Genomic DNA, 24,333 nt, shown 5'->3' with positions numbered 1-24,333 from the left:
TTATTTTAAAATGGCGCCTGAGACCGCCTCGAAGGTAAGGTTGACACATACCAAATTATTATATTCCAAGTCCTTTATGGACGAATTGGCTATCGGAGGCTATGAGCTATGGAAAGCTACTATTGATCTTAAATTGGTTTGGGGTACTAAACCATGGCAGGTTCAGGGAACAGAAGGTTTGCATCACGCCTGTCTTATCCCAAACCACATTTTATTTTTGAATTCATCTATTTTTCCAGACAACCTGTTTTGGTTTGGCAACGTCTAAAAAGTTGAATTCCCCCACAATCCAGGATCTGGGTGCTTATCCCGGCTGGGGTAATTACACAGATCTTTCCCTTAGTAGGTTGCAGTCCCTAATTTCCAACACCACCTTTAATGTTTTGGCGTTTAATCCTGAGCGGTGGTTGGTATCGCAAACTGGTTCAGATTCTTGTCAACGTCGATTTTTAGCCTTGGCACCTGGGTACACTCAAGTCAGGGTAGATCCTCGTTTTGAATCATCACACACTGTAACTACCTACTCTGTGGGTAAGTTATGCCAGTCGTGGCTGCAACATTCCACATTAGCATCTGTTAAACTTCATTTGTCACGTTTAAACGACAAAATTGATCTGAATTATTTTATTAAAGGTCATGCAATAGGCAGGTCCAAAAGATGGGTATATGCTATTTACAACGAAGTTTGGAAATTGTCGCAAATTGAGGCTGCGTCCAGATTACGTGCTATTGACCAGGCCAATATGGAAAAAGTGTTGGCTGTGATTGATAATAGTATAAATACCTTGTCTTCTAGAATTTACACGTTAGATAATATTGTTTCATCTGTCGTAGACATTGTGCAGGATGATTTGTCTGTGTTGTATCATGGCCAGAATCAGTTGCGTTCTTTTATGCAGTTTGCATGGACTTTACAAACGTTAAAGGCAGGGAAGGTCCCATCGGATTACATGAATATTTCCTCTTTGTTCCTCCCTTTTAATTTAACTGCGAAACAACAGTTTATGTCTATGAAGGATGCAACTTATTCATTACTGCACATTGAGAAATTAGAACCATTGCCTTTCTCTATTGCTGAGTTGAATTCAGCCGTGTGGCTTATCCACGGAGTGATCACTTTACCTTTTTCGCTTTTTAAGTTTAGTTCGTGCATGAAACATTATGCTCTTGGCAGATATGAACAACTTGGTAGTGCGTTCCTGCACGAAGTGTGGTCGCTCCCGTTTACATATAGATGCATGCGGGAAGGCACAGAGGTTTATCTGAAGGGTGAGGAATGCACTTCTGCTCCTGATCATTCTGTGGTGTGTAGACACATACAAATACATGGTGCTTGCAATGTACACGCTCCTAATTTGGCTTGCGTCCTGAAAGGTGTACCGGTGCCAGTTATAACCCCTTCATTTACACTGCTTGCTAACGGTAGTTATTTACTTTTAAATAATGAGAATTGCTGTGGGATGCTGAAGGGCATACCATACATAGTCACTGTTTCACAGCGTGTAGTTTGTTGTAATAATGTCCGTTTCCCACCCCGCATGGCCGGCTCGATGTTTCTATCTGGCCTTCGATTCCAACCGTGAGCGCAGAGTTCAACCAGATGAGCAGAATAAGGGCTCTTTTATCTCAAAGGGAGGTCGCTTTGACTTCATCCCGTGAAACCTTTCTTCTTCACGTGGCAAACACCCGCACGGAGGTGCAGGCGCTTTTGAATACTGACCTCCCCTTCCATTTTGGAACATTGATACAGACTATCTTTAATGCCTCGTCTACGACTGGCATAGTTAATTTTTTTAAACTAGTGGGCTCCGGCCTCGTGACCTCCTTTCAAACTATTTTTGGTGTGATACCCGCATTTTTTCATTCTATTTTTTCCAGCGTCTTCGGAGGTCTTCCTTTGCTTCTCGCCCTTATAGCTGGAATACTTCTGTTGATTTGCGTCCTACGCAATGGCTGCGCAACTTGCGTACAGAGACAACGTGCCCCGGCTGTTTCATCTGCGTAACCGGATGCTTGAATACTATGGCACGTTGCCCCTGGCGACTTTAAGTGTCGCATATGGATTGTCCTTCCGGTTTCCCTTCTTTACTTGTGTGCAACCCGTCTTTCACTGCCTGGATTATCCATTCCAGTGGGCTCTGGATTTATGCCTGTCAACCTCGGTGTCACCTGTACCGGATTTTGGTCAACTAATGGGCCCCTTAACGGCTCATGAGTATGAATGTTCTGGTGTTGGGTTCATGGCCTTGGGTGCGGCACATGGAGTCCTTGGGAATTGGGCCATTGAAGAGGCTGCGATTGACTTTCTGGAACGAAGTTATATCGAGGAACCTTCCTGTTGTCCCCGTGTGGTGCTGGAAGCTCCAATTGTGAGTGAACACGTGTGTTCCTTTCCCTTGCTGAATTGGATGGCAGATACTTTTGCGGAACGCTCCAATGATTTCTTCTTGGAGGCTGTTGCAACTTATTGTGCCTATACCTTTATGGATTGACTCTGTCTTGCTGGACTCAGGGTGTGTCCATCGATGTCGTTTTTTCCCCATTTTTTTCATGTTTTTTTTTTTTCACCAGACGACATCTTTTTCTGTTTTAACATTTTTTTCCTTCTCGAACTTACACTTCATTATATGGACTTATAGTTCATGCCCTTGGTTCCGTTCTTTCCAACTTGAACTCTGCGTTCTTATAAGTGCGCCCCTAGTGGTTAGTAGTCCGATCAAGGGGGGGTGTAGTATGGGTTAACCACTCCCTATGTACAACGCTAAGTTAGCATAACCTCGATGGCTGTTAGAAAGCCAGCTTGCCGCTTCTGCTGCTTTTGCACGCGACACTGTTGTTACATGTTATTCATTCGAGAACGGCTGACTCGACTTTGCTTCACATGAGAACCGTCTGTTGTTTAACATCCTTAACAGCGAGCTGTGACCTTGGTCTGTACACCATGTAAAGAACGAGTCTGGGTCACTAGACGGTGCAGGTTGTTGTGTTCAGGTTGATCGTACCACTTCTTAGCCATAACATACATACAGCTGCCAATACCTGAAAGACGAGCCCTTTAATATTACAGAGCAGCAATTTTTTCTGTTACATTCGAAACGAAGAGCTGTTGCAGGAGAGAGCCTAGCTGATCCTGTGATGTGATTCCACTAAGCTGATCTAGAAGGTATGGGGTCCCCCATGCAAGCCTAAGAGACCTTCTATTAGTCTAATAATACCTTATTAGTTGCTAGAGAAAGGAGGGCGGTTGCTTTCCACTGTCATTATTATTATGATTGCTACTTTCATTTTCTATGGTATTGTAACAATGCTGATGGTGCTGATCCTAACCATTTGTCTGCTTGTGTTAGCCAAAGTACTGCATCTTAGGACGCGAGGTTTATAAAATAAACTCTTTAAACTTTACTGTGTCTTTGTTATTCTGTTGTGGACTGATATCTAGCTACCAACGGGTATTTCGGATTCCCACCACTCCTGAGAGTATCTAAGTCGCTTGTTCTGGGTTGTCTATACATTGGGACCGCCGAGCTAAATCTCGGATAACGAATGTGACACTAAGCTAGTCGGATAGGGGTTCTTGGTTCTGAGGGGAGTTTCTGGTACACCACAATTCTTTGAGGTCCTGGTTTCCTGCGCATAGTTCTGTGCATAAGCAGAATCCCTGCAACAGCTGCTCTCATAACTGTTGCACGTGAAAAATATTATAGCTTTACTAACCCAAACAGTTCAAAGTGCATTTAATTCATTGACTCAATGATTTAATGTACCAGAACTTTATAATGGAAAATTATCTGAATAATTAGGCCTTTTGATGCAGTGCTCTTAGTTTTAGATAGCTCTTATTTTCTTCTTAGAACAAATTTAAATTGTGGAAGTGTTCAGGCATTTGCACTTTAAACATGTACAATCAGTATATTTATTGAATTGAATTTAGTTCTACAAAGGTTCTCTTTTCGATTTTTTTAAATTGACTGCGCACAAGTTAAACAGTACGTTTTTACATCATGTAATGGTTTTAATTGACAAAATCATGACTAATAAACATTGACAGTCTGAAGTGTCCAGGCTGTCTTTCATATACACATGGGCGCATACTGTATATCGTCCTTCACCACCTACATGAAATGGCGCTTTAGGTGGTATGGAATGTTTTGGTGCAACAAAAGCTGTCATATCCCAAAGACCATGTTTGTAGCGGCTACGCAGACAAGCGATTTTAGGAATCTGAGGGCAAAACTTCCTGCTAAGAACATTTCCCCTTTAGCCTTCAGTTTTTAAAAAATTCCGAGTTGAGGCATGTTTAGTAAAGGCTATTGGGTCGAGTCTGGAGGTGGAAGAGCTTTGAATCACTGACATTTTGGGGATGCTTGTGTTGTGAGGAAGTCCATCTCTCCAAGGGTTGGTCTGTAACAGCAAGCAATGCTTCTGTGGATTTCTGAAGATGATGATAATGGCTTCGACAAGAGTTCTTTGATGGTCTTCATCAATGCCTCATTCAAAAGAAGCAGTGATTCACTGGCGCAGGGTACCATCTGTAAAATGTCAGTGAAGATGGGTGGATGGTAATCTACAGTAGGGAAAGGCAGCTCATGAAGCTCTGCCTCTTTCCTCAACACAGAATGAACACAAGCCATCTCTAGTGAAGCAAAGCTTGAAGAGGGGAGATAAACATCAATGTCTCCACATGCCTTCGGAACTGCAAGGGTATCTGAAGATGGGTCGTCATCATCATCTCCTTGGTGAACCTGAATCCACATAATTAATTAGAGCAAAGGTTCTCCCTATATTAATTTAAGGCCCTAGAGGAGGGAGTAGAAAAACAAGCTTCATTTCCTTTGGTTTTGCTTTGTTCGCCATAAGTTGGCAGGGTATGCTCAGACGGGAGTCCTTTGCTCACTTTGCCACTGGATTCAAGCAAGCCTGGCTGAAGACGGCTGAAATGCCAGAAACCGGTCCTAGGAAGCTTGTTTCCGGTCCAGGGAAGACATGGCTTGGCAGTTCGGGCTGGACTGTTCCCATGAGGCACAGGGTCAGACTGATTTGCATATGGCCATGTCTGAACTGGGGTGGTAGAATGGGCTAAAGAACGGTGGTGGATTAAACCCAGATCAGTTGACTGGGGGTGAGTGCTTGCAATGTTCAACACTCCGTCCATCATTTCCTTTGGTTTTGCTCTTACAGAGATTAATCATGGCTTGCATTACATTAAAATGATTTTCTTCTGGCACTGGGTACTCCAGGTAAATAGGTACAGATGAACAAATTACTGTCCTTCAATAATGCTCTTTCTAGTAGAGACTATCTAGCTAGAGATTACTCACCTTCTGAATATTCCCCAGGCATCAGATTGGGTCTGGAAACTTTTCAACACTACCTCTGTGTGATGAAAGGTGTTTTCTTGCCCCGCCACACTGACGCCGTTTTGCTCCAGAAATGAAGAGCAGGGGATATATAGGCACCACTCCCACACACTTACGTCAGTTGCTTTCGAGACTGTCTGTGCCCCCAGAGTCCCACAGGAAAATTAGTTGAGAGTGTAAGGATTCCAGAACTTGGGATTCTATTAATGCATCAAGTTAATTCAATTTTGAATTTAATTTCATTTATTATTTATGTTTTGGAACTCAACAGAGATACACATAAAAAATACAACAATACACCCTTAAAGCATTACCAATACAACGTTGTAAAAGCGTTCCTAGGAGAACACATTTATAAAAAATAAACATATCTACAATAGTGAGATATATTGTTTCATTTATTCAATATTAGGTTACACAAATCCATAGAGATATCCAAAGAAGTGGCTAAATCTTGATGAATAACAAGTATAGTGTGATACTCCATCATAAAAATGCTAAACCCTACAATTTGCAAGTTCGCAATATCGATACAAGATGCAGTAATCGATTATAAAGCGCAAAAACCTAACTAGTGCAAATGCTCAAAACAGTCTTAAGACACATAATGTTCAGATGTGCAAGAACAATACAAAATACAGTACACTGTATATTAAAGAGCAAAATGCCTAATAAGTGAAAATACACAGGTGAAGTGATAGAGACAAGTGACTGCAAGGGAAGTCTACAGTTTTGTCTACCCGAATAGTGAAATGCAAAAATACCAATACATGTATCAAACATCCAACTTACATAATAGGATATAAAGTACTAATGAACAAGTTACTTACCTTCGGTAACGATGTATCTGTAAGAAACATTAGTTAGTTAGATTCCTCACATCAGAATATCCCCAGGCGTCAGGCTGGATCCGGAAAGATTTTTCGTCAGCAATACCCCTTGCGCGTCGCTAGGCGTCGTCTGCGGCTCCGCGTCCGTCGTCAGCGCCGTGCGCCGGAATGACGGAGTACTTAGACGCCGCCCTCGCGCGCTGACGTCAGTTCTTGTACATAGCTTTCCGCGCCAGGAACGCAGAGCCATGCAAGAGACCGACACTGGTGCCAAAAAAGTCTAGGGGCCTGACAAGGATAACCTTAACCCTAGATGTCGGTTCGCAGAACGGGGAAGATGGGTGGGTCGGTGAGGAATCTAACTAACTAATGTTTCTTACAGATAGATCGTTACCGAAGGTAAGTAACTTCTTCATCTGAAAGAAACATGTTAGTTAGATTCCTCACCTTAGAATAGATACCCCAGCAATACCAACCCCGGAGGTGGGTCTGCGTACCAAGATCACACCAGAAAGTCCTGGAGAACAGAACGGCCAAAGAAGCCGTCTCTCCGGACTTGGCTGTCCAGGCAATAATGTTTGGCAAACGTGTGCAGCGAGGCCCACGTTGCTGCCTGACAGATGTCCTGCAAGGGGACTCCCCGACCCAAGGCCGTCGTCGCCGCCGTGGCCCGAGGGGAATGGGCCCTCAACCCAACAGGAGGTTCCTTTTTAGCTAAGGAGTAACAAGCTTTGATGCACAAAACGACCCACCGAGAGATGGTCTGCTTGTGCACCGCCCGCCCCTTCTTAGCGCCCACGTAGCCAACGAAGAGTTGGTCGCCCCCGGAACTGTTTTGTGCGGTCCAGATAGAAGGAGAGCGCAGGTTTTGGGTCCAGACGGTGGAGCCGCTCTTCCTCTTTCGAGGGATGCGGACGCGGAAAGAAGGTGGGCAGCGTAACAGACTGCCCGATGTGAAAGGCAGTCACAACCTTAGGAAGGAAGGAAGGGCGAGTGCGGAGCACAACCTTGTCCGGATGAATAGAAAGGAAAGGAGGTTTAGAAGAGAGAGCCTGGAGGTCACTCACCCTTCTAGCAGAGTTGATGGCTACCAGGAAAGTAGTCTTAAGCGTCAAGAGACGAAGAGGACAATTATGAAGTGGCTCAAAGGGAGCGCACATCAGATAAGTCAAAACAAGATTCAAATCCCACTGAGGCATTACGAAAGAGACAGGAGGAAACATGTGAGTAATGCCCTTAAGGAACAGAGAAACAACAGGGGATTTGAAGAGAGAAGGCTGATCAGGAAGCCGAAGGAAGGCAGAGATAGCAGAAACATAAGAGTGCCCAGAGCAGAGCCCTGCTGGGCCAAAGAAAGAAGGAAGAGGGGAACCTCAGAAAGAGGGGCGGAAAGGGGATCCACAACCTTTGCTGTGCACCATGCCACAAATTTGTTCCACCTACAGGCGTATACCGTTTTAGTGGAGGGACGCCTGGCTGCCAGAATCACATCGCAGACTTCAGGAGGCAAGTCAAACGGCATCAATTGTCGCCGCTCAATGTCCACGCATGAAGGTGGAGACTGGACAGGTTCGGGTGGAGGACCGTCCCCTGCTGCTGTGACAGAAGGTCCTCCTAAAGAGGCAGTCATATCGGGGGATCGATTGACAGTCTGAGTAGCTCGGGATACCAGTACCTTCGTGCCCAATCTGGAGCCACCAAGATGACTTGGGCCCGGTCGCGCCTGATCTTCTTCAGCACTCTGGGAAGAAGTGGTATAGGCGGAAAGGAATACAACAGACCGCAACTCCACCCGTGACGAAAAGCGTCCCCGAGCAAGTGCCGCCTTGGAAACTCCAACGCGCAGAACTGCTGACATTGCGCGTTCTCTTCGGTGGTGAATAGATCTATCCAAGCCTCTCCCCACTGCCGAAAGAGGCCTTGCGCCACGTCCGAGTTGAGACGCCATTCGTGATCCATCATGCACCGGCGGCTGAGTTCGTCTGCTCTGGCGTTCAGAGAGCCCGCCAGATGTTGAACCACCAGGGTGATGCCCTGATGTTCCAGCCATGTCCAGAGGCGCAGAGACTCCTGACAAAGGGTCCACGACCCCACCCCTCCCTGTTTGTTGCAATACCACATGGCGGTGGTGTTGTCCGTGAACACCTGCACCACACTTCCCCGGACAACGAGAAGGAATGCCTTCAGTGCAAGTCGGATCGCTCTCAGCTCCAAAAGGTTCATATGGAGCCGAGAATCCTCTGATCTCTGCCTCCCCCATGTGGCCCCCATCCCAGGAGGGACGCATCCGTCACCACTACGTGCTAAGGGCGGGGTAGGGAGAGGGATCTGCTAATGACACAATGGCGATCTGTGAGCTTTCCACTGCAACTGTCTCGCAGTGCCCTCCGAGATCAGGACGTGGTCGGACAGGTTGCCCCGATGCTGGGCCCACTGAAACTTCAGGTCCCACTGCAGAACCCGCATTCGCCATCTGGTGTGATGCACCAACAGGATGCAGGAGGCCATCAGACCCAGAAGCCGCAGCACCAACCTGACCGAAATCCGGGATAGAGGCCGAAAGATGGGAATCGGAGCCTGAATATCCCAGGCCCGCTGTTCCTGAGGACAGGCCCGGAACTGCGCCGAGTCCAGAACCGATCCGACGAAGAGGAGCTGCTGGAAGGGACTCGGCATTTTGATGGAGATACCCAGCAAATGCAGGAGGTCGGCCGTAGTCTGGAGGTGGGAGACGACTGCCTGGGGCAAGACCGCCTTCAACAACCAGTCGTCGAGATAGGGGAAGACTGGAACCCACTATCTGTGCGGATGAGCTGCGACCACCGCCATCACTTTCGTGAACACCCGAGGGGCACTGGTAAGGCCGAAGGGGAGCACGGTAAACTGAAAATGCTGCTGGCCCACCGTGAATCGCAGGTAACGCCGGTGGGCCGGCAGGACGGGGATGTGGAAATAAGCGTCCTGCAAGTCCAACACTACCATCCAGTCTGCAGGGTCTAGGGCAGCCAGAACCTGAGCTACAGTGAGCATCTTGAACTTCTCCTTCCGGAGGAAGGTGTTGACGCTCCTGAGGTCCAAGATAGGGCGGAGGCCCCCTTTGCCCTTCTTGGGAACCAGCAAGTAGTGGGAATAACAACCCCGACCAACTTCTGGACCAGGAACGCGCTCGATGGCCCCCTTGGCCAGGAGGGCCGTAACTTCCTCCTGCAGAAGTTGCAAGTGATCCCCCGAAATTCGGTGGCACTGCGGTGGCATGGCTCGAGGGGGTCGCCTCGAAGGGGAGGGAGTAGCCCCTTCGGACGATTTGCAGCCCCCACCTGTCCGATCTGATGGTGCGCCAGTGGAGCAGGTGATGGCGAAATCTGCCTCCCACTGGCGTGGAATGGGCCTGAAAGCTCGGACTAGGAGGGCTTTGAGGCGGATGATGCAGGGGGTAGATGTGGACAGACATGCATGTTGTCCCCCTGTACCGCATCGGCAGAATCCACGTCCGCGACCGCGCGGAGGTTGTGTCTGCGGCCTGTGGCTAGTCGGACGTGAGGGGGCGCCACTTCCTTGGCCACGAAAGGGACGAAAAGCGGAAGTTTGCAGGCGCGGGGCCGAAAGGCCCAAGGCTTTGGCCGTAGCCCTGGAGTGCTTAAAGCACTCCAGCGCACTATCCGCCTTGTCGCCAAAAAGCTGTGTCTTGGCCTCCTCCGGACACTGGGGAGCACGTCGTCCACCGTATTCCACAGGGAGTGGGAGTAACGGTCCAAAAGACACGCGGTGTTGATAGACAGCAACCCCAAACTAAGAGAGGAGAACAGCTTCTTCCCAAACTGTTCTAGCCTTTTGGATTCCCGATCCGGGGGAGCGGACGGGAAGGAGGTCTGGGAGATAGAGGACTGGATAACCAGGTTCTCGGGCGTGGGGTGTTGGGACAGAAAACTGGGGTCGCCCGGTGCAGGGCGGTGGCGCCGTGCCACGTTCCGGTCCACAGGAGGAACTGTGGAGGGCTTGGACCAGGTGCCCTTCAGAACGTCAATGAGCGCTTCATTGAACTGCAGCAGAGGCTCCAAGGAGCTTGCTGACGGTTGAAGCACTTCTGTGAGGAGGTTCGTCCTCACGGCCACAGCAGGCAGTTCAAGCCCAAGGGCTTCAGCCGCCTTGCGCAGCACCACAGAAAATGGAGCACCTTCCTCCGAAGCCACGGTCGGAGGAGAGATGAAGCCAGTGTCGGGGGAGGTGTCAGGACCACTGGCATCCCCCAGCTCGTCTGCCCAGTCCTGAGATAACTGGCCCTGCCGGGCCAGAGGGTCCTCAGACCCCTCCCAGTCGTCACCGTCATTCAATTCCTGGTATACAGGTGGAATGATCGGAGCCGGGCGGAAGATGAAATTGCCACCCATCGGCGTCGGGTTTGGTGCCGGATGGCGCCGCTCCGATGCCGGACCCGGACTAAACTGGGGAACGGCGTCGTCCGGGGAAAGCGCCGGGGGTGGCACCGGCGGAGGAGTCGTGAGGTCGACCGGCGCCGACTGGGGTCCAGGCCTGGAACCCCCGGGGACCTGCGGCGTCAGGACCGGAGTCGACGACGGCGCCGGGGCCGCCGGCTTGCTAGGCCTCCCAGTCGAGCCCGCGGGGCCCGAAGGCGCGCCGACAGGCGTTGACGGCGGAGCCAGGTTCCTCATGGCCATGAGGAAGGCACTGACCTCCGCCAGAGTCACGTCAGTTCCAGGGACGGACGGGACTCCTGCGGCTCCGTCGGAGCCGCGTGGGTGGTGCCACCCGAACCCTCAGCCGAGTAGCGCGACCGGCGAGGGGAGTTGTGAGAAGTTGGCCTGATATATGATGTCACTAATTCTAGTGTACACCCTGTATCAGTCCAAACAACCCTTATGGTGATTGGTTGTAACGTCAACCTTATAGACCAGCTATCCTAGTGGTAGCATGAACAAGAGCAGTCTTAGGCTAAACTCTGAATGGCATGTGAAGCCAGCTGTGATACCATATGTAATCCCTTGAATACTAAATGAAAGGACACCACAACAGATATATATATAAAAATAGAATGTATTTATTCTAGTCAAACCCTCAGCACTCTTTATGAGATTCGAGGTAAGTACAACACAGTCTTATTTAAGCATACATTAAGTCACACAGGTAAGTAATACAGTTAGGCCCTAGGGGCCACGCAAACCATATACTAAGTAAGTGGTATAAGGACCACTGTCACGAACACAGGATAGGCCTAGGCCTAGGGAATCGCTGGGGCTACACTATACTACCAAAGGTTAGGAAGTGGGAGGCCCACGGGATTCAGGTGCAGAGTGGAAACACTCACGCGTAATGCGTATAATCGATAGAAATAGTACAGTTCAGAATTAATAAGATTTAGGACACTTCTGGAGTAGCTAGGAAGTCGAGACTTGAGAACTAGACACTAGGATAGTCAATACCCTGATGAGCACCGGAGTACCCAAGTTACCTAGCCCACGGGCTGCGGGTGCATAGGTGTGAACTTGCGTCGGGTTTCGTCGTCGAATCCTATGGATGCCTGAAGGAAAGATGCTGACAGGCAGTCAGTGAAGAGTGTCCGGTGGATCCCAAGGCCGGGATCAAGCAGGAAGGATACCTGCAAGCAGAAGGGACAGAGTCTGGGTCACTAGCCAGTGACCACGTGGAACCAGGAAGGAACCAGGCGATGTCGGGAGATTGCAGGTTAAGAGGTGAAGCTTGTCGCAGCAGCCACGGGTACCAGGAGACGTCGAGGACGACCAGGACCAGGAGATGAGCTGTCCCACAAAGGCTCTTGCTGTCGGCGGCGTCGAAGTCGAGTCAGGACCCAACAAGCCTAGGCAAGCGGAACCCACGCAGGATGGAGGACTTGCCTCTGGTGCAGACCAGGAAGGTCTGGGGTGCTTCTCTTTTACAGAGGAGCGGGTGCAAGTCTGGAGGAGCCGGACCAGCAAGTTAAAAACAAAGGTTCGTCGTCGCAGAAGTCACTAGCCAACGGGCCAGCAACCGGATAACACGTCGAGCAACTCAGGTGCAGAAGGCCCCACGCAGAACACGTGAAGTGTGGGGAGCTGATCTTCTTTGCAGATGGTGCTCGGGATGGGGGCTTCTCAATTCCCCAAGCACAGCCTCGAGGGAGCATCAGAAGTCGCGCTAGTCAGGTACTAGCCACTTTTCCCAAGTCGCCGGTCCCACGTCCCTCGTCGCCTCCACGGGTCTCAGCTTTGCTGGAAATGTGGATCTGGGTCAGAGGTATCTGGAAGTCTCGGCGCTGGTCAGTCTCTGCAGTCGTCCCTCGTAGGATCAGTAGCAGAGCAAAGCAGCGGTCGCTGGATGGTGCCTGGTTGCCCAGGGTGGTCACTCCTTGGCCACAAGGGAGATTTCTTCAGTCTTCTTCTTGAGGTCGAATGTCGAAGGTCCAGAGTTTCTGTACAAATTGCAGATTCAGGTTAATCTAATCTAGAAGGGCTCAGCTACCTACTGATATACTGGGCTAGTGGGCTGGGCTACCTGCAAGGTCCCTCCTTTGGGTGGGACCAGGAAGGGGAGTGGGTACACCCCCTTTCCTTTGTCCAGTTTCGCGCCAGAGCTGGGGCTGGAGTGCCCCAGCGCCGGTTTGAACTGGACTATGCATGGGACACCTTGTGTGCCCCAGGCAGTGTCTAGTTTCATTCAACCCTCCCTGCCCCAATACACTAAATCCTGTCTAGGGTGGTGCTCGCACCTCCCAAGGCAGGAAGCATATTGTCCAAGCCTCCCTTGCTGGAAGGACTCCCAGCAGCAGGAGGTCAGACTTGTGTCTGTGGCAGCAGCATCCATTTTGTGATGCTGGGGCTCTGGTTAACTTTTACCGGGTAAGTAGGTTTCAACATGTCTTCTCCCTCTAGAAGGGAGGAATAATATCCTCATTGCCAGAAATGGTATGGGGGTATTATTCCAAAGTGTTAGACACCTTACACGACATGTTTCGATAAAGCCAAACCATAGTTACCATAACCGTTTAAGATTATAAGGCACTTTAAGAGTATATGGTAGGCTATATCATAGAACAGCTATAAGGACATGGTTCCGAAAGCTGCAGACAGGCTCAGCTCATGCTAGAGCACCATCTCACATGTTACCAAGCACTCTGCCTCCAGGATTGTTAAAGGCCTGCCATAGGAGTGGCTGATAGGTACACATGTGTTTATATAAAAGGTAGGTATAGGGGTGGCACAATACATGCTGCAGCCCCTGGTAGGCCTAGGGTACACCTATGCCCTGGGTACCTAAGGTACACTGTACAGGGGCCAATAAGGTGATCCTAACCAATGGGGTTATGCACCTAAAGTACATAGCATAAATTTAGAGAGAGAACAGCAGGGCTGTGGGTCTGATTGGCAGGCCCACAGCCACATCTAAGTCGAAAACCAGTGAAGCAAAAGCAAAAAGTGGGGGTGAACATAGAAAGCAGACCCTACTCTCCTACAGGAGTCAGAAGAGCGATGTTGCTTCTTCGACTTACCGGATTTCGAAGACTTGGACCCCGACGAGCGGTGGTGGCTGCGGCTCCGCGACCGGTCCCTCGACCTCCTCCTCGACTGGGACCTCGAGCGGCGCGGAGCCGACTGCCGGTACTCGAGAAGTTTGCGGGACCGCTCCCGCCTAGCTTTCGAAGTCAAGGCCCGGCAGTCGAGGCACGACTCGGCGTCGTGGTCGGTTCCAAGGCAATAGAGGCACCGGCGGTGGTGGTCCGTGACCGACATCAGTCGGTGACAGGAGTCACAGGCCTTAAACCCAGGCATCCCGACCGGCACCAGAGTCAATGTCGACAAGAATAGAACCAAAAGAGTTCAAAAAAGTTTAGTCAAAAAGTGACTAAAAGGGTATGCTCTTCCTGGATCGGCGCTTACTGGCGTGGAAAAAAGAAGAACTGACGACAGCCCGCGAGGGCGGCGTCTAAGTACTCAAACAACGTCATCCCGGCGATCACGACGACGGATGCGGAGCCGCAGACGCCGCCTAGCGACGTGCAAGGGTATTGCTGACAAAAAATCTTTCCAGATCCAGCCTGACGCCTGGGGATATTCTAAGGTGAGGAATCTAACTAACGTGTTTCTTTCAGATAGAACATATGTTTGCATAGTAACGTTTGCGATCCTTTATACATCAGATAATGTACACAGAGCTATTGCACATAAACATTTGAAATTTGAAACACATTCAAAATACAGCGCAAGCCATTTTAGTTGGGAGGGAGGGGAGGGGGGGGGGGGGAAGGGAGTTGAGCCTCGACTACCAAAGTTATATTATGCTTCTAAAAGATAGGTCTCAAAGAGTGGTGACATGCAGAATGAAGATATAGGCATACAAAAATCACACGATTCAAGTCTTGAACATGGTTAAGGCAAATATCACAATCTCTTATCCTTCTAAATACTTTCCCATATTCCTGTGACAGCTCGTAGAGGTAATAAGTTTAACCTTAGTAACAGGATAAATCTCAGTACACCATGTGGGAGATTCCAGTGGAGTTAGGATTGTTTTATTTTTATTTTACACACTTGTGACTTTCTAATATAGTCTCATGCCTTGCATACTGTAGGCAAAGCAAAATATCCCTTTTCCTTCTCACTATGTACAATAAAAAACTATCACGTTTTTTAAAAAGGGTTTTGGATACAGTAAATCCCCACTGGACAATCTCAAACATTTCCAATACTTTTGTATAAGCAGAATAAAATGCACTTCTTTCCTTCATACTATGGAAAATTTCAACTTTAGTGAAGCTCAAATAGAACCAATTTTGCTACCAAGTAAACTGTTTTCCCACCTCAGGACAGCTCCCATAGCGAGTTTAACTGTATAGGGTATCCCACATTTAAGCTGAAGAGCAGGTGGAGAAGTCAAACAACTTGAATTACAAATCTGGTGCCATTGTGCTCCTCTACCTTCTAAAAAACAAATACCAATGCTGCGCGTTCATCACTTCACAGGCAAAACTCAGTGTGGGTGGGATTTTGTCTTTTAAACCCACAGGACATGTGATCGAGTCCAATCACAGAACGAGGAGGATACAAGGTTTGGAGAGAAATCTGTAGCTAAAGTCACTACCAGAAAGAGCATTATGAAAGGTAAGTAAAATATTCTTCTGCTAGAGACTTCTAGCTGCAGATTCCTCACCTTCTGAATAGATACTAATGCAATACCTATTCGGCGGTTGGTCTGTGAATGGACTTAAACCAGAAATTTCTGCAGGACTGAGCTGGCAAAGTGCCCATCCTGGCAAACCTGACTGTCCAGGAAAAACCCCCAAAAACTGTGAACATATGGAAGGATGCCCACATACCCGCTTGGCAAATGTCTATGACAGGGACTCCTTATGCCAATGCCGTGATAGCAGCTTTGGCCCTCGTAGAATGAGCATGCAGCCCTTCCAAAGGCTTTTTGACCAGTACATGGCAGAACTTAATGCAGAGCGCAATCCAGCAGGTGATGGTTCTGCACTGCCTTGCCTTTTTTCAGTCCATAAAACACGAAATTTAGCTGATCATCCACCCAGTGGTCTTTAGTGCCATCTATGTAGAAACTCAGCAGGGTCCAAAAGATGACCTCTCCTTAGACGGACAAGTGGGAGTATGGGATCTGGTAGTGTGATAGTTTGACCGATGTGGAATGGGTGCCACAACTTTTGCCAGGAATAATGCAAAGTGGTAGCAGGAACAGTTTGTCTGGGTAGAAGGAAGTGTATGGTGGAGAACAGCAAGGACCACAACACCGCCACCCTGATGGAAAACCTTGCCAACCTCGGACTCAAGCAACTGGTTACCACCCCCACCCACTATGCCGGCCACACGCTCGACCCAATCTTCTCATCCAGCAAGTACGTCGCCTTCAGCCACTCCACCAAACTCCAGTGGACCGACCACAGCTGCGTCCTCTTCAGCTTCAGAAGGACTACGACCCACCACCGCACACAACAGGCCCCTCGCAGGAGCTGGAACAAGATCACCGACGAGCAGCTCACCGCCTCCCTCAGCCGGAACCCCCCCGCCAGCTCAACGGACCTCAACAAAGCCGCCAACTACCTCACACAGTGGATCACCAACTGCGCTGACGTCCTCGCACCACTGAAGAACCCGCCCAGCAGACACGGCAGCAAGAAAGCATCTTGGTTCACCGACGAACTCATCACCTCCAAGAAGAACTGCCGCTCCCTGGAGGCTACCTGGCGCACCAACCAGACCACAGACAACATGATTGCCCTCAAGCACGCCACCCGCAAACACCACCAACTGATCCGCGCCACGAAGAAGACAGCCTTCAAGGAACGTCTGGACAACAACACCCACAACAGCAAGGAACTCCTCAACATCGTCAAAGAGCTCTCCAACCCCGACGCCGGAAACAACGACATCACTCCCTCGCAAGACCTCTGCAACTCACTTGCCGCCTTCTTCCACGACAAGATCACCGACATACACAGCAGCTTCGGCCCTCCAACCACGAACCCCACCACCGAACCAACACCCCCCACCTCCACCCTCCGCACCTGGACCCCGGTCAGCACCGAAGACACAACCCGGACGATGAACACTATCCACTCCGGATACCCCACGGACCCCTGCCCACACCACATTTTCAACAAGGCCAACGGCATCATCGCACCCCACCTTCGCGACATCATCAACGCCTCCTTCGACACCACCACCTACCCGGAGTGCTGGAAACACGCCGAGATCAGCGCACTGCTGAAGAAACCTTCAGCAGACCCCACCGACCTCAAGAACTTCCGCCCCATCTCGCTCCTCCCGTTCCCTGCCAAAGTCATCGAAAAGACCGTCAACAAACAGCTAGCCGACTTCCTCGAGACGAACGGATCCCTCGACCACTCGCAGTCCGGCTTCCGAGCCAACCACAGCACGGAGACCGCCCTCATCGCGGCCACAGACGACATCAGAGCCCTACTGGACAACGGGGAAACAGCGGCCCTCATCCTCTTGGACCTCTCCGCAGCATTCAACACTGTCTGCCACCGCACCCTAGTGCAACGCCTGAACAACACTGGAATCCAGGAGAAGGCCCTGAAGTGGATCATCTCATTCCTCGCCGGAAGAACCCAAAGAGTCCGCCTCCCCCCGTTCCAGTCAGCGGCCACCGAGGTCACCTGCGGCGTTCCACAAGGATCATCGCTCAGCCCCACCCTCTTCAACGTTTACATGCGCCCCCTCGCAACCATCGCTCGCCAACACAACCTCAAGATCATAACCTACGCCGACGACACCCAGCTGATCCTCTCCCTCACCAACGACCCGGCCACCGCCAGAGCCAGCCTACACGAAGGGATGAAAGACGTTGCCGAATGGATGAAGAACAGCCGCCTGAAACTGAACTCTGACAAGACGGAGGTCCTCATCCTGGGATCATCACCCTCAGCCTGGGACGACTCCTGGTGGCCCCCTGCCCTGGGCACCACCCCCAAACCAACGGACCACGCACGCAACCTAGGCTTCATCCTGGACTCCTCCCTGTCGATGACCAGGCAAGTCAACTCCATCTCATCTTCATGCTTCAACACCCTGCGCATGCTTCGAAAGATCTTCCGGTGGATCCCCACCGAGACTAGGAAGACGGTCACCCAGGCACTCTTCACCAGCCGGCTGGACTACGGAAACACCCTCTACGCCGGCACCACCGCCAAACTCCAGAGGAAACTCCAACGAATCCAGAACGCCTCAGCACGACTTGTCCTGGACATCCCCCTGCACAGCCACATCTCCGGACACCTGAGAGACCTGCACTGGCTCCCTGTCAGCAAGAGGATCACGTTCAGACTCCTCACCCACGCACACAAGGCCCTCCACGACCTGGGCCCCAAGCTCATCAACACCCGCCTGACCTTCCACACGCCCACCCGCCAGCTCCGCTCCGCCAGCCTCGCCCTCGCCGCCGTTCCACGCATCCGCAGAACCACCGCCGGAGGAAGATCCTTCTCCTACCTGGCTGCCAAGACATGGAACTCCCTCCCCATCCACCTCCGGACAACCCAGGACCACCTCGCCTTCAGGAAGCAACTCAAGACCTGGCTGTTCGAGCAGTAACGTTCCGCCCCCCCCCCCCCACCCCCCAGCGCCTTGCGACCCTACGGGTGAGTAGTGCGCTATACAAATTCCATGATTGATTGATTGATTATGGTGGAGTGACACAAAGAGCTGTGCAGCGGTGTTCGCAATGAGGAACGCAGTCTTGGTAGTAAGGAGCCATAAAGAACAACGTGAAGCGGCTCCAATGGACTGCGCATTAGAAAAGTAAGAACTAGATTATGGTCCCATTGGGACATGACAAGAGAACATGTGCTGCAGCCCTTTCAAAAATGCCATTACAACCGGTGAATTAGACAACAAGGGCAATCTTAACCCTTTTGGTGCTTGCGTTGTCCAATGGTTGACACAAGCACTACCTACCTGGTGCGCCGTACGTCCAATGGCCGACACCAGGGAGGGCCCCCTTTAATCCTCCCGAGGTGGTTGGTTTTATTTTCCTGGGGGAGACGCGGAAGGCTTCCCCCATCTCCCTCTGACCCCCTCCCACCCATCAGTGACGTCCGTGCGCTGCGAGGATTCAGTCCGATGCCAGAGAAATATTCAAAAGGTGAGGAATCTGCGCCTAGAAAGCTCCTTCAGAAGAGACATTATTTTCTTACTGGTAACAATCTAGTAAAATTTGAATAAGTAATCATAATTGTGTCTTACCAACTGGAAACCGGTCACTGTCCTCATGATACTCCCAGTGATCAAAATCAAAAGACACATTTGGTTTCTGTTAAATAGAAAAAAAATACATCTCAGTAAACACAAAAATGAGAACACTAGCATATTATTTTCATACTCCTAGTTTTTACCTTATGCTTTAATAGACTATTCCAGGCTCCAATATTTGCTTTGGATAGTATAATAACTGGTTCTTCGTTCTTTATCAAGCAGAAAGACGTGTTAGTCAGTATTTCGCCGTCCAACTCCAAGTCAGCCAAATAATATTTGTCCCCTGCAAGAGCACTATTTATAAAATACACGTTAAATCGTTAAATATATGGTTTTGTTTCGAAATAAATTACTTTAAAAAACAAAAAGTATACAAAATAAATCAGAATTTACCTAAATACAACTCTGTTCGAGGAAAATGTGCAATTGTGGTATGCAAGGTTTCTAATCTTTATAGCCAAAGTTAGTGTGTCTTCCTTCTGGAACCATTTAACTTCTGGATGCAAACTAAAAAAAAGAAATTGAGCTACAATGATTATATGCATTTCTTTCACAGCATACAATAACAAAAGTACTAATGTTACTAGACACTCAGTTGTAATTTTTCCCTTGGCAGGAGTATGTTTCCCCTCTGTTTAAGGTGCCCTACACACCACGATTCCATTGTCTCATTTTGTATTTAGGTAATGAAAACTCTTTTGGACTAGTGTCAGCCAGAACTCTGGATTAGCTATTGCCATGATTTGTGAACTGAACACCATGAAAAATGTTAGCACAAATTGCAGTTCTTTAGCCAATGGGTAAAACAATGTAGCAATAAGGTGAGGGACATGTTCAAACATGCAACAGGTTTCATTAGTTAATTAGAGTGTCTTTCTCTGATGTACTATGGCTTGTAAGGTAAAATTATTAATCCAAATATGTTCCTCGATAGAAAATAGTTGCTGCGCTGAAAGATGCACCTTTCCTTCAACTGCAATCAGAGAAGCCAACAGAAATGCTTTAGAGGTCAATGACGATTTGGAATGATTTGAATGTAGTTCTAGAATATTTTGAAGAGAGATTGTTGCAAGTAAGAGTTGTTAAAATAACAAAGCTTTTATCAATCGTCCAAGAGGGGAGTAGATGAAAATTTTCAGCCTCAGGTTGGCTGCCACCAACAGAGCCATGAAATTCGAATGCTTACTTTAGCCTACACAGTAAGACTTTGTATTTATAATGATCTTTCCCACAATTAAGCAAAAAAACTGTCAAGGTATTCAGGTAACTGGAATGTTAAAGTATGCATCCTGTAATATGCACTTTAAATGAATTTGATGAAAGTGTGGAACAATTTTGATGTGGAGACAGCTTCCACAATTTTTCATTTTTTACCAAAATGTCCCTGTTTTGAAATCATGGAAGCACTGACAGTACATATCTTTCCCATTCTGAAATGAGGGAACTGGTTTTCATAGAATGTTATGACCTTCCTAATGCAGTTTGAAAAGGCAAAATATGTGGTAGAATAAGAGGTGCTTTCAAAATCAGGGCAAAGATGATTTGCACAATAATCATTACCCATCCAGTCATCTATAATTTTCTTTCACATCCAAATGTAATATATCATTTTGAATCTGAGACACTGAGTAGCAGCAAATGACTGCATTTGATCTGCAGCCTGCATTGCTGAATGATGTCCATACTACCAGGTGCCCGTCCACAAAACTGTTTTTTTTTAAATTCACGTGTGAATACAGCAAAACCGCACTACCTTTTTTGGACATCCTGATTACTCCTCAAGATGGAGGTTTGCACACAGAGCTATATAGAAAACCAATGGCAAGAAACTCACTTCTATCCTTCGATAGTTTCCATCCCCAGGCCTTACGGGAGAATTTGCCATTCGGCCAGTTCTTGCACATCAAGAGAAACTGTTCAACCAGTAATAAGTACCAGGAACATGCTAAAAAACTGGCTGGTCAATTACAGGCTCGTCAATATCCCAGAGACCTTGTGAAAAGGTCCATGAAACGTGCTTCCAACAATAATCGGGTTGCTCTGCTTGAGAGTGGGGGACCGACAGCGCCATCTGAGAGATTGACCTGTGTATACACTTTTTGCAGTTACACCAATAAAATTATGAAATGTATTCTGGCTAATTGGAAAATTCTGAATATTGGGGCAGTTGTTTTACCTCGGCCTCTTTTTGCATTTAAACGGAGTAACAGTCTTAGGGATCGACTGATACATACATGACCTCAAAATAAGAAGACAGATTTACAAGACACTCTGTGGGGTTTGCCACCTGTACAAGGACATTTTCCATGTGGTTTATGCACAGCTTGTCCAAATACTTCCCATACTACAGAGATAGACATTGGTACACCTAAACCATGGCTATTGACACAACATACTAATTGCAATAGTGAGAACCTCCTATACTTGATCACCTGCCCAAGCTCTCTGCGGTATGTGGGTATGACCACTCGGAAGGTGAAGGTACGAATTCTTGAGCATAAAAGCACCATCAGGTGTAAGAAAACCTCCTCTAAACTGACCAATCATTTTCTGTCAGCTCAACACAGTCCCATTGATCTTAAATGGACTGTGTTAGAGAAACCTTATATTCCACACCACATTACAGATGTGACGTCTTTCTTATTCAAACGTGAACAATGGTGGGTCTATAAACTGAAAAGCGATAGCCTTGGTCTCAATGATGAGATTCCGTGGGTTTCATTAGAATTGAGATTCCACATTACTTTGTGGTTTGGCCATCAAGCTGCTTTTGTTTGCTTTTGGTTGTGTCATCAGAAATTTTCAGGCATAACATTTGGGTATTGAGTCACTACCTTCAAGTCTATGAAAGGGTTATAAGATGTAGGCAGGATTATCTATTTATACTTCTTTGGGACTCTACACCATTGGCCCCTTACATGTTGGGCTATATGTGGTCGGTTTGTCCTTTTTTACCACCAACTAATCCTATAGGCGGTAATTTCCCCCTTTTCTTCCTCCTGTCTCCTGAGTGTTCGTGTAATCATGTAGTACTGCTACCTTTTGAGAACGGATGTTTTGATCAGCTCGGAGCATGATTGTTTGCATTCCACACTTACACTTTAACGTATTTATATTCTCGTGACGCATGCGCACAACAGGTTGTCAGGTAGAAACCTTGCAAAACACGTGAAGGTTAGACTGCCACTAATTATTGTATATTGGCGAACTTATCTGAACTAAACAATCCGGAGGGGATGGTCAGACAATAAGATGGTCGGGAAGTGTTTATATACTTTCTTGAAACTTTCTCGTAACCACGCTGAGGTATAGTGGCAGTGACACAATGCGCGCGATTGCTCTTTTCAGTCCTTAACGTCCCTTAAGATTTTTGGCCGACTGAGCATGTCGTGTTGGATAGTGCCATGATCGTACATGCGCACGAGCGCCAGGTCCGATGATCACGAGCCCAGCTGTCACGAATGCGTGCGTAATTTGCACGCTATTTAAACGGCTTCAGCCGTACATCAACTTACCTCCGGTTACCGGCTCAATCCACCACGGAGTACCGACGGACAGGTGAGGAGTGCTTTTCCAAATGGATTTTTTCCTATTTGACTGATGAAGTACGCGTAAGTTTAAGCTTTTGTTAGCCTTTCTCGTTGAAACGATTTAGAAGATGATTTTTTGCTAAAGGTATACCATCTTATTGTGTCCCTTCTTGTTTCGTAGCTAGACACAACAGTGCTTGCGAAATCACAGAGCACTGTTGGTGTTTTTTGCCTCAATTGTTCCTCCATGCATATTTTGAAGAAGTTTTTATGTGAAGTTGACTGTGAGAATGGTTCCCTATGCATTTCCTCTTTTAACTGATCAGGCTCTCATGAGGTGATGAACAATGACACTGGTTTACAGATATTGATATCATCTCTTTTGGAGTAGGGGTTAAACCAGTTTTAGAGGTAAACAGTGACCGTTGGTCCTAGTATTGAAACTCATTTTGCTGGTAGCTCCCTGTGCTGTTACCTGTGCTTTGTTATACGTGCCCCCATTGTTAAGTCTTTAGGAGTACTATTATCCATGGACTAGGGAGGACATGTTTATGCTAATGGCCTGTTATACAGTTTTTTTAGAGCGGTGCCCCCTTCCTGAGCGGTTGCCAGGCTGAGGTGTGTGAGAAGTTGGCCTGATGTATGATGTCACTAGTTCTAGTGTACACCTTATATCAGTCCAAACAACCCTTATGGTGATTGGTTGTAAAGTCAACCTTATAGACCAGCTATCCTAGTGGTAGCATGGACAAGTGTAGTCTTAGGCTAAACTCTGAATGGCATGTGAAGCCAGCTGTGATACCATATATAATCCCTTGAATACCAAATGAAAGGACACCACAACAGATATATATATAAAATAAAGTGTATTTATTCTAGTTAAACCCTCAGCACTCTTTATGAGATTAGAGGCAAGTACAACACAGTCTTATTTATGCATACATTAAGTCACACAGGTAAGTAATACAGTTAGGCCCTAGGGGCCACGCAAACCATATACTAAAGAAGTGATATAAGGACCACTGTCACGGACATTGGATAGGCCTAGGCCTAGGGAATTGCTGGGGCTACACTACACTAGCAACAGTTAGGAAGTGGGAGGCCCACGGGATTCAGGTGCAGAGTGGAAACACTCACGCATAATGCGTAAAAGTCAATAGAATTACTAGCAGTTAGAAATTAACGGTTTAAGGACACTTCTGAAGCAGCTAGAGAGTCGAGACTCGGAAACTAGACCCTAGGATAGTCACTACCCTTGTGAGCACCTAAGTACCCAAGTTACCTAGCCCACGGACTGCGGGTGCATAGGTGTGAACTTGCGTCGGATTTCGTCGTAGACTTCTATGGATGCCTTAAGGAAAGTTGCTGACAGGCAGTCAGTGAAGAGTGTCCGGTGGATCCCAAGGCTGGGATCAAGAAGAGAGGATACCTGCAAGCAGAAGGGACAGAGTCAAGGTCACTAGCCAGTGACCACGTGGAACCAGGAAGGAACCAGGCGATGTCATGAAGATTGCAGGTGAAGGTGAAGCTTGTCGCTGCAGCCACGGGGACCAGGAAACGTCGAGGACGACCAGGACCAGGAGGCGAGCTGTCCCACGAAGGCTCTTGCTGTCGGCGGCGTCGAAGTCGAACTAGGACTCACCAAGCCTTGGCAAGCGGAACCCACGAAGAACGGAGGACTTGCTTCTGGTGCAGACCAGGAAGGTCTGGGGTGCTTCTCCTTTGCAAGGAAGCGGGAGCCAGTCTGGAGGAGCCAAACCAGCAGTGAAGATTTCAGGATGCGTCGTCACAGAGGCCACTAGCCAACGGGCAAGCAACCGGACAGACGCGGCAAGCAGGAAAATGCAGAAGGGCCCCATGCAGGACTCGTGGAGTGTGG

The 24,333-nt window shown here is 48.4% G+C and overlaps 1 protein-coding gene across 8 annotated transcripts in view; it reads right to left on the bottom strand.

The window, feature by feature from the left end:
* TDRD12 (tudor domain containing 12) overlaps positions 1–24,333 on the bottom strand; it is a 3,486,095-nt gene that overhangs the window by 492,155 nt on the left and 2,969,607 nt on the right. For all 8 annotated transcript variants that reach the window (XM_085639447.1, XM_085639446.1, XM_085639448.1 and 5 more), the window contains 3 exons: positions 19,318–19,431; positions 19,065–19,218; positions 18,916–18,982 (listed from right to left, as the gene is read on the bottom strand). In XM_085639447.1, the coding sequence (XP_085495573.1) occupies positions 18,916–18,982; positions 19,065–19,218; positions 19,318–19,431 (335 nt within the window). The remainder of the gene's footprint in view (positions 1–18,915; positions 18,983–19,064; positions 19,219–19,317; positions 19,432–24,333) is intronic.

This window comes from Triturus cristatus, chromosome 12, assembly GCF_964204655.1.
Source record: "Triturus cristatus chromosome 12, aTriCri1.1, whole genome shotgun sequence".
Classification (NCBI taxonomy): Eukaryota; Metazoa; Chordata; class Amphibia; order Caudata; family Salamandridae; genus Triturus; species Triturus cristatus.
The sequence above is the reverse complement of the archived record's forward strand: the minus strand, read 5'-3'. Positions and strand labels throughout refer to the sequence as shown.